At 50.6% G+C, this 10411-nt stretch overlaps 1 protein-coding gene across 1 annotated transcript; it reads right to left on the bottom strand.

Moving 5' to 3' along the window:
• Nucleotides 1-829: 829 nt before the first annotated feature.
• OSTM1 (osteoclastogenesis associated transmembrane protein 1) lies at nucleotides 830-9718 on the bottom strand. Its single transcript, XM_051613171.1, has 6 exons — nucleotides 9392-9718; nucleotides 6496-6610; nucleotides 4327-4424; nucleotides 2953-3117; nucleotides 1521-1686; nucleotides 830-1224 (listed from the first exon to the last, which is right to left on the bottom strand). The coding sequence occupies exons 1-6, from the start codon at nucleotides 9716-9718 to the stop codon at nucleotides 1169-1171; spliced, it is 927 nt and encodes a 308-aa protein (XP_051469131.1). The 3' UTR covers nucleotides 830-1168.
• Nucleotides 9719-10411: the final 693 nt, after the last annotated feature.

The following is a 10411-nucleotide window of genomic DNA, read 5'->3' as shown; positions in this document are numbered from 1 at the left end:
TCTTCATTGTCCTTCAGGACAGTTTTTAAGTTAGAGAAAGCCCTGCTACACTTACCAGTAAAATACACATTATTTGGAAAAGGAAACTTTTTCCCTGCTAAATTCCTCTAAACACCTACCTTTGCATTAAGCCATAGCAAGCTCTACACCAGGAAATCCAACATCTCCAGTGACTTGACTTTACCTCACTTCTCCTTTACGAGAGCAAAAACAAAAACAAACCCAAAGCAACAAAACCAAAACGAAACCAAACCCCTCTCAATAATTAAAACTGGAAATAACAAAATAAACAGAAACCATGAAGCATTCAGTTACTCAAGCAGACATCTAAAATAAGCCTCTGAAAATTTAACATTTGAAAAGCAATTCTTTTAGTGGTTAAAGTGTGCAAATGGCTAAACATGCTGCTTCAGAGATAGCTGAGTGCTCTAGTCATCAATGATTATTATTCCTGTCTAGCACTGGCAGTTCTGTTGCTTTTGTTGCTTTGGACATTATATGTTCTCACTTTCCCTGCATATTTCATGTCTGTTGGGTTTTTTTTCCCCCCCCCCAACAGAGACCAGCAGCCTGACTTTAGAGAGAGGTATCAGAAAGGTGGGAAGTTCTCTTTTTAAAGGTTTCCCATCCAGCCCGAGTCTGGCAAAACCAAAAGTTACTTAGAATTAAACATAACATTTCAAGCAGGAACATCAACTGTTATTTTGAATTTTGTCTATAAAAACCACCTCAAACAGATTTAGAATTTCAGGTTCCTGCAAAAAACAAATCTGATAAATGAAAGGGGGGGGTGGGGGGGGGGGGGGGGGGGGGGGGGGGGGGGGGGGGGGGGGGGGGGAAACGTGCCAGGAAAGTGTAACAATTCTATTGATGAGAAATACAAAAGCTTAGAAAAAAAAACCCCACCAGTTTCAGCCCAAGACTGAAAAAAACCACAGATTATTATTTTTTTTTCCCCCAAAACCAGAGTCCACACAGTGTCCCACAGCCCTGCCTTGTCATGCTTGTTAATATCCTTGCTTAGAAGTCAGACAGCATTTTGTTTAACTTGTGTTGCTCTGTATCATTACACTAAACCATCATTAACTCCTCTTTTGTGCCGGCTTCATTCCAACACAATTGCAGCCACTGTGGAACCAGCAGCAGTTCTCAGGTTTTGTTCTGCAGCTCAGCTGTATTTTTCTTGGATGTTCACGAGACTGGCATTTGACTGGATGCGTTTGGCTAGGAAGGGGGGAGGGGAAAAAAGAATATGAAACACAAAGAGTTCCACAAAACCAGCCTCTCCACTCCCTCTGCTGAGCACACAGCTTTCTGCTCACGTCCAAGGAAGTTTTCATGAAAAGATATGGCTGAAGCTCTTCACCAGCCTTCTTCAGGGGACAGCAGCAGTGACAGGGGCTATTAGCACCACCAGCACAGCTGCAGGCACATCTGGCTGGGCTCCCTCTCCCACCAGAGCCCAGCCTGGCCCTGACACCTCCCCATTCCCCCAGGGAATTGCCAGCACCGACACTCACGCAAAATGAGGATCCGTTTCTTCTGCTTGGAGTGGAGGAAGCTACTGAGGTAAAAAACAACAGGTAGGAAGAGAATAAAGGATGAAACTGCAATCACTGGGACTGTGTCACTGCAGGGAACAGAGCAGTTGAAAGTCCTGCTCCAAAGCTTCCGGGTGATGTTCATCTGCAAGGAAAAGAGAAGGAAGCTGTGGAATGTTTTGCTGTGCTGCTGGCAAACAGGCCTCAAGACATTCAGGTGTTCAAATAGCACCTCAGAAAACAACACACCCCCACCTACCCATGCCCAGAAGCCAGCAAATCCCTGGAAACAGAATCCCCATGGAGCCAAAACTGCAGATCAAAACTTCTCCAAGCTTCCAAACCAGCCTGTGCCCAGACACACCACAGACACTGCCACACACCTGCTGCCCAGAGAAGTCCCTGGCAGGCTGCAGGGCCAGGGCCATCCCATGCTTCCCACAGGACTCCTTTGGCCCAGCCACTTAAACCCCCACAGTGTAACACAGCTTTTCCCAATCATATGTCACCAGTGCTGAGAAGCCCTAGAAACAGCTGCTCTAATAAGGAATCAAGTTTTACACTGGCTAGAACAGCAGAAATGAAGCTGCACATTGAAAGGCAGGAAATTAAGACTTTTTCCTTTAATCCATTCCCTTTGCAGCTACAAGAAATTCAAGTGCAGCTACTTAAGCTAGAGTGCACTTGGGTGATCAGGAGCTTCAGCCACACTCCTGCTGCACTGACTGAGGACAGGACCAAGCAAGACAGCCCCACCAGCTCTGGAGCCCCCAACACAAGAACGACATGGAGCTCCTGGAGAGAGGCCAGAGGAGGCCACCAAGATGACCCCAGGGCTGGAGCAGCTCTGCCCTGGAGACAGGCTGGGACAGTTGGGGTGTTCAGCCTGGAGAAGAGAAGGCTCCAGGGAGACCTTAGAGCACCTTCCAGTGCCTGAAGGGGCTCCAGGAAAGCTGGGGAGGGGCTTGGGACAAGGGCAGGGAGGGAGAGGACAAGGGGGAATGGCCTTAAACTAGAGCAGGGCAGATTTAAGTGAGACATTAGGAAGAAGTTCTTTACACTGAGGGTGGTGAAGCACTGGAACAGGCTGCCCAGAGAGGTGGTGGAGGCCCCATCCCTGGAGACATTCAAGGTCAGGCTTGATGGGGCTCTGAGCAACCTGGTCTAGTGTGAGATGTCCCTGCTTATTTTAGGTGGTTGGACTAGAGGACCTTTAGAACTCTCTTCCAACCCAAGACATTCTAATGATTCTATGATTCTACCTTCATCCTCACAGGACATCAGCCTGACAAAGGCACTGCTGCCAGAGCTGTCCCACACCAAAAGGGAAAAGTCAATCTCTAGCAAGACAAGCAGGGCAATAAAGACCCCCATGACAAAGTGTCCCTGCTGAGTGTTAATCAATACTTACTGCATCTTCCACGTCGATGCACAAGTGTGCAGAGTGCCCAGACTCACCACCTTGCCTGTTCATCCTCTGCAAGTTGTTGTACAGGTCATTCAACATTTTGTAGGTTTCGTTGCAGTTTTTACATACTTCTGTGTAGTTATTTGGTGACAGATAGACCATTTGTCCCTAGGGTTATAAAACTCTGAATGAATGATGGTTTAAGGCACTATAAACTAAAAACCAACAACCTTTAAAGCTAGAGTCAAGTTTGAACTGAAATTCAGATTTCTGCCATCCTGGAGTAGAGGCCCAGACAGAAAACTTGCATGACAATGCAGGGAAAAAAGGGACCAACTCTAATTCACTGGCTACAGGATCCACTGCCTGCAGGTTCTGCATCTCAAAATTGTTCTTTGGACTGGCAATTAAATGTTATTCTGGAGTCAGAGACATCTGGCTCCTTAATAGTTGGGTTTTTCTTTTGTTTGCCCAGACCTAAATACTGTCAGATGGCTACTGCTGAGCTCTACTGACAGGGACAGACTGTGCCATAGTAAGAGATCCTCTTCATTTACAGCCTTCACCACCCCTGAATGCAGCACAACACACCTGAAAACAAAGCTACACTATCTAAAGATATTCTAGCCCAATAATGCTGGGACCAGCTTCACCACTGGGTTAAATTCTGGTTCAGACACTTGAAGTGATCAACAGGCCAGTCCAGGCTGCTCCTGGCCAAGGCCTAGAGAGGCACACATCCTAGAAATCATTGATTGCCCCCTCAGAAATTGTCCCATCCCCATCAGTTCCCATTTTCACTACTGAATGATCCCAGAACTTGGCCAGTTTCTGATTGAACTGGAATATACACAGTTTCTTGGGCTATTTAGGGCATTTTCTTTGAGGACAATCACCACATTTTTGCAATAGAGATGAACTTGACCCACAATTTTACTAGTCACCAACATTTTTACAGTGATTTAAGGTAGCTTGTCTTTCTGAACTAGTCTATATTATCATTAGGTTATTTAAAAACTGGATAGTTAAGTTAGGAGACAACAATGCCACAGAGATGGAAAAAGAGACTTAGAACATGCAGACGTGCTGCTTCTTACTCTGTAATTATCAACTATTGTGAATTCAGAAATTCTGAAATGAAGTAGCACTGCAAGTACATACAAAATGAAGTCAAGGTGAATATCAGCTTGAATTAATTTTAGGCTCTTCATCTGTAAACATCCACATTTTACAGCTCATTGTTTCCTCTGCCTAAAACTCACCAACTCACCAGCAGTTTACTTGCCTAGTCTGCATCTGCAGTTTATTCAGCATCAGGAAGACTTTACTAGCAACTAGAGGACTGAATGCTTCTCTTTAAATTCACAGCATAAATACCTGAAGGTTTTGTTCAAAACATGTCAGAGATGTATTGAATAAGTCCAGGAATTCTACAGTAGAATTTGACAATCCCTCACTGTTGTTCTTTAAACAATCTGTCAAAAAGAGAAAGAAAAACATCAGGATATTCTCATTTCTAACGTTTCCATCACCAACAAGCCCCAGACACTCCTCTCCTGCATCAAGAGCTCTCAAATATAAAAGACAGGTCTAGTCAACACTGCAGCTCCCTCATCTGCCTGCCTGGGATGTCTCAGACCTGCTGACCTAACTCTTCAGCCACAGCATATTTCAGAATTAATTGGCCTTGATTAAGTGAAAGATGAAGACTATAATCAAGAGCTTTCTGAAGAGGGGGTCTGAATTATCTTTGGAATTTAAGATAAAACAAGACATTACTTTTCTTTTTCTGGCCCAGCAACAGTAACAGCCAGTATGTGGAAGCAGAAGCACCAGCAGTGGAGCTGAAACCAACAGCACCCAGGAAACAGCCAGACCATGAATACAACAGCAGAAATCAAGACTGCAGGTTGTTATTATTTAAGAAAAGAGTTTCACCAGTTTTAAGCAGAGCTCTGGGGCTTCCCTCAGGCACAGGTTCAACCCTACCATGTTGCTGCTTCTGTCCATCCCACCCACTTCAGGTGCTCTAACCAGACAGACCCTTGAAAACAACAGTGGTTTGGGAATTTAAATGTTCAGAAACAAGAGTGGGAGAGCAAGCCAACTTCCTAAAAAATCCTCCTGAAGCACCATCAGTATTGAGGGTGAGCATTCACCTGGACACAGGTCACAGGCAGGACACTGAGCTGCTCCTGTGCTGCCCTTCCAGCCTTCACATAGCCCAGGCCCACACCTGGAAACTCTTCTGGGCTCTCAATGGACTCTGCAACAAGCCCAGAGTCTTTAACACTTTATTCCATAGTGCCATTCCCAGAGTTTTCTACTGCACCCATGACAGTGGGGACCCATGGTCCCACTTCCCACATCAGGGCCATGACAAAGGAACATGGTTTAACTCTAAACATGGCACAGCACCACCAGCATGGGGACAGTGAGGCAGAGGGACAGACCAGGACACCCTCCAGCCACAAAATTAAATAAAAAAGCATGGCTGTGGAGGCAGATACTGTTCAAGATGTAAGCATTCCAGGCTTACTAACTTTATTAACAAGCAAGGAGAAGTTTCTCATACAAGTTTTTAAAATAGGAAGACTGGAGAAACCAGAAGAAACCACAAAGAAGCCAAGCAAAGTCTCCAGCAGGTTCTGCAGATCACAGAGAAAACTAACATGAGTAGCTTTTGAGAGAACAGCCTAAAAGAAATAATTATATGACAGTTAATTTATCCAACAGACTAGTGCCCCCAGTTATCCAGGGGACAGCAACATGGCCAAGAGAGCCAACAGTATCCTGGGGTGCATTAAGAAGAGTGTGGTCAGCAGGTGAAGGGAGGTTCTAGTCAGACCACATTTGGAGCGTTGTGTCCAGTTCTTGGCTCCCCAGTCCAAGAGGGAAAGGGGTGTACTGGGAAGAGTCCAACACAGGCTACAAGGATGATGAAGGGACTGGATCATCTGTCTGATGAGGAAAGGCTGAGAGACCTGGGGCTGTCTAGTCTGGAGAAGAGAAGACTGAGGGGGGACCTGATTAATGCCTATAAATACCTGCAGGGTGGGTGTCAAGAAGGGGTCAGTCTCTGTTCAGTGCTGCCTGTGACAGGATGAAGGGAAACAGCACCAACTGACAACACAGGAAGTTCCACCTCAACAGGAGGAGAAACTTCTTTCCTGTGAGGGTGACAGAGCCCTGGGACAGGCTGCCCAGAGAGGCTGTGGAGTCTCCTTCTCTGGAGACTTTCAAGACCCATCTGGACAGGTCCCTGTGTGACCTGCCCTGGATGTTCCTGCTGCAGCAGGGGGGTTGGACTGCATGATCTCCAGAGGTCCCTTCCAACCCCTGTGATTCTGTGATTTTGGCAGTATCCCTTACAAAATGAAAAGCTCCTGCACCCCTCATTGGAGAGTGGCTCCCGTTTAGGATTTTTATGTTACACACTTGTCTGCCTTGAAACAAATAGACACAGTTCTGCTCTGTGCAGACTCTGGGGCAGAGTGAAGCTCAGTCAGAGCAGCAGCAGGAAAAGCCACGGAAGGACTCACGTACTTGCACAGTTGGCTGCCTCCCAGGTTTCATTAAAGAACCCTGAAAGGGTCACAACTATCTGCAGTCTGTCTGAGGTCAAGATGCTTTTGGCACAGTTGTGGCTCTCGGAAGAATTCTAGAAGAAAAAAAAAAAGGAAACAAGTGTTAAAAATACAAAGGGGAAATCCTGAAGTGCCCTTTAGGCCAGGACAGCGAACCCGTCACCTCGGTACTCTTGAATAAGCAGAGCAGAACTGATGGAACAATAAACATCTCTTGATCCTCCAAATCATACTATGAGCAACACAGATCACAGAACATGGTCTGTGAAGACCCAGTAGGAGTTGCTGCAAGCCAAGCAGAAACCAGGGACTGCACAAAAAAGAAAAAAAATGAGCAAGCAGAGAGACAGAGCCTCCTCTGCCAGGCAGCTCAGCTCCATCCATGGCGAGGCTGCTGCCCCAGGAGCCAGCTCGAGGCAAGAGGGCCTTAGTCTGCAGGAGTGTTTGAAGAAGCTGAACCAGCAGACTGACCTCAAAACAAACTCAAACAACAGAAATCAACCTCTAAAACTGCTGCACCAACACCCTGGATCAGCAGCAAGTTTTCTCTGGTGCAGCAATACCAGAGGGCAGCCCTCTGCCAAGCAGCTGCTGCTCCCCCAGGCCAGGCTGGGCTCTCCTCCTCCCCAGATGCAGCTCTCAACCTCACCTGGCCTTAGCAAACCACCCAACACATCCCATCCTCAAAGAAGGCACTGGCACAACTCCTAAAGTAACTCACTCTCTGGATCAAGTGAATAAAAAGGAGAAAGACTATAAAAACCATTTAACAGGAAACATCCCGATCAGAATTCAGAGCAAAGTTCTTCTCCTCCAAAGCTTTACTTTCTGCCTCAAATCACTGATGCAAAACCATGATCTCCAGTCAGCTGACTCCTGTGCTTTAGCCCCTGGTTTCTGGCTGCTAAATTGACTTAAGTGCTGCTCAAAATGGCCAAAGCTGCCAAAAGCCTCTTGGATAAGTGACGTCGGACACGGGAGAAAATAATCCCTTCAACAAGGAACCTGCTCCTTACAGAGCTCTGAGAGACCCAGTTCCTGCCTCTCTTTGTTCCAACAGGTTTATTTTTGAAACAAGGAGCTTCCCTTGGAGCCTCAACTGCAGAAGTTGGGTATTGCCACATCTGGAAACTCCTCCATCCACCCGCTTTCATTTCTACTGAATTACAGAGAGATATGCAAGAAAGTTGCTCGTGTGGGGAAACTCTCTGGTTGCTTCATGAAGGCCTTGAACTGTGAAACCTCCTCAGCAGCTGGACTCATCAGTGGGGAAAAGCACCTGAAATCCAAAACTGAATCAAGCAGACCTAGAGAATTCTTTAAATATGTTGTTTTATTCTTTAATTAGCCCAGCAAGGAAGATCTCACGTTTCAGAGATGTCCAAAAGTGAACTTGGCTGCTTCTTTCACCTTGCACTACAACTGCTGTAGGATGGCAAAGAGAAAAACACCAGCTGATGGCTTCTGACCATGGATTGAGGCTGCAGGAGGTCACCTCCTTTATTTATTGGGCCAATTAATCCACAGACAGAAGGAAAGCCAAACACTCCCTGCTACAGATGTGCCTTCCAGACCACTCAGTGGTCCCAGGCTGAACATCATCAAGAACAGCAGCTGCAATGAGTTCACACATGTTGTAAGTACTGGGATATCTTTGGGAACCCAGTCCTGGCCAAAACATCATGCTGAAAGTCCCCAAGAGAATGACACTCTCCATTTCTCACTTTCACATCCCCCAGTCACTGTTATGAAGCAATCAACAGGCTTGCAAACCAAACCAAGAGACCCCTGGGTAGGTATTTATCCTGGAGAGGACAACTCCCCGAGGAATGTCCACCTGCTTTTCCAGCAGAAGCACTGGGGTGGTGAGGGGAAACAGGGAGACATCAAAACCAGAAAGGGATTTTTCAAGCAACAAGCAACTGAGCTGTGAAGGGGTTTGCAGCAGGACACTGCAGCACCAGAGCTCTACCTAGCTTGAAACAGCAAACCCCTGCCAGTGGTGATTCTAAACACAGGTTCAGAAATTCCAGGAGTGGAAGCACCATCCCAGGGACACACTGCTACAGCCTGGCTCACTGCTGGTGCTCTCACCAGGGCACTACCTTCCAGCCAGCATGAGAACAAAGGCCCTCTGGGCTGATCCACTTCTGCCACCCCCACATCATCCCAAGGACTAACTTTTGCAACTGAACAAACTGGATGAGAAGATGCAAAACTAGTCCTGAGCCACCTGCAGCACGAAGGAGAAAAAAAAAACAAAAAACAGCTGAACAAGAGTCTGGAGGATGTAAAGAGAAGACCCATCCTCAGTGCAGGGGGTGGGGTCCACAGACACCAGGCAGAACTCAGGACCTCTAGCCGGCTGCCACGCAACTCCCACCAGCCGTGGGGGGCCCAGAACACGGTGACAGGGCTCCCTGCAGGCGTTGTGCATCATCCCACCCCCCAGCTCCAGACACCCCAAGCTTTCCAAGCCGTGCCGGGCAACGAAGCTGTGCCAGAGCTCCTCCTCAGTGCTGCACGACCAGCACCTGCGAGCCGGAGAGCTCCGGGTGCCGCTGCCTCCATCGCCTCGAGTTCTCCCGCTCGGGCAGAGCAGCAAAGCTCGGGCTTGGGGGGGTGTGTGTGTGTGGGGGGGGTGGTTTTCTGCAGCTGCCGGAGCTGCCCGCAGCCACCCCGGCCGGCAGCGGAAAGCACCCACCGCTGGCCTAGTCCTCCCCAAAGACCCCCCCCAGCCTCCCCCACGCACCCGGGTTGGGGGGGGGGCTTCCAGCGCGGGGGAACTGACCGGAACCCGCAGGGAAACAGCCCCGGCCGCCCCGCAACCCCCGTCCCGCCCCCGCAGGACGCACCCCGACGGCGCGGGCGATGCTGCCGTAGTGCTTCAGGAGGAGGCGGTAGTGGCGGTGGCAGGCCTGGCACAGCCGCACCGGGCGGGCGCGGCGGCCCAAGCAGCCGCTCAGGGCCGCGCTGCCCTCGGCGAAGGCGACGAGGAGGCGGCGGCACTCGGGCTCCAGCTCGGGTAGGTCGTCGCCGGGCAGCCCCGCGCCCCGCAGCTCCTGCCACAGCCGCTCCGCCTCGCCCAGGGCCGGCAGCGGCAGCGGCAGGGCCCGGCGCGGCTGCCCGCGGCCCAGCGCCAGCAGCAGCAGCAGCAGCAGCAGGGGGGACAGCGGCGCCATGGCGACCGCGCCCAGGAACCGGAAGCGCCGCGCAGGGGGAAACGGCCCGGCCCGCCCCGCCCCTCCCGGAGGAGCCGCCTCTCATTGGTTGAGAAGGGGAGGGGGCGGGGAAATGGGCGGGGTTTTGGGGTGGGGGGGCGGGGTTTAAAGGGGTGGGCGGGGCCTCGTCGCGGGGGGCGGGGAAGGGGGTGACCCCGGGGAGGGGGGGGCTGCGTTGATGTGGGGGGACGTGGGGTGGGGGGACTTGGGGGGGGGGGGAGATGGGGATGGGGGGACACGGGATGGAGATGGGGGACATGGGGATGGGGGGACACGGGGTGGGGGGACATGGGGATGGGGATGGGGGGACATGGGGATGAAGATGGGGGGACATGGGGTGGGGGGACATGGGGATGGGGATGGGGGACATGGGGTGGGGGGACATGGGGTGGGGGGACACGGGGATGGGGGACATGGGGATGGGGGGACATGGGGATGGGGGGACACGGGATGGAGATGGGGGGACATGGGGTGGGGGGATCATGGGGATGGGGGGACATGGGGATGGGGGGACATGGGGTGGGGATGGGGGGACATGGGGATGGGGGACATGGGGATGGGGGGGACATGGGGTGGGGGGACATGGGGATGGGGGACATGGGGATGGGGGGACATGGGGTGGGGATGGGGGGACATGGGGATGGGGGACATGGG

The sequence above is a fragment of the Apus apus genome, chromosome 3, assembly GCF_020740795.1.
Source record: "Apus apus isolate bApuApu2 chromosome 3, bApuApu2.pri.cur, whole genome shotgun sequence".
Lineage (NCBI taxonomy): Eukaryota > Metazoa > Chordata > Aves > Apodiformes > Apodidae > Apus > Apus apus.
Note: the sequence above shows the minus strand (reverse complement) of the source record. Positions and strands in the feature narration are given on the sequence as shown.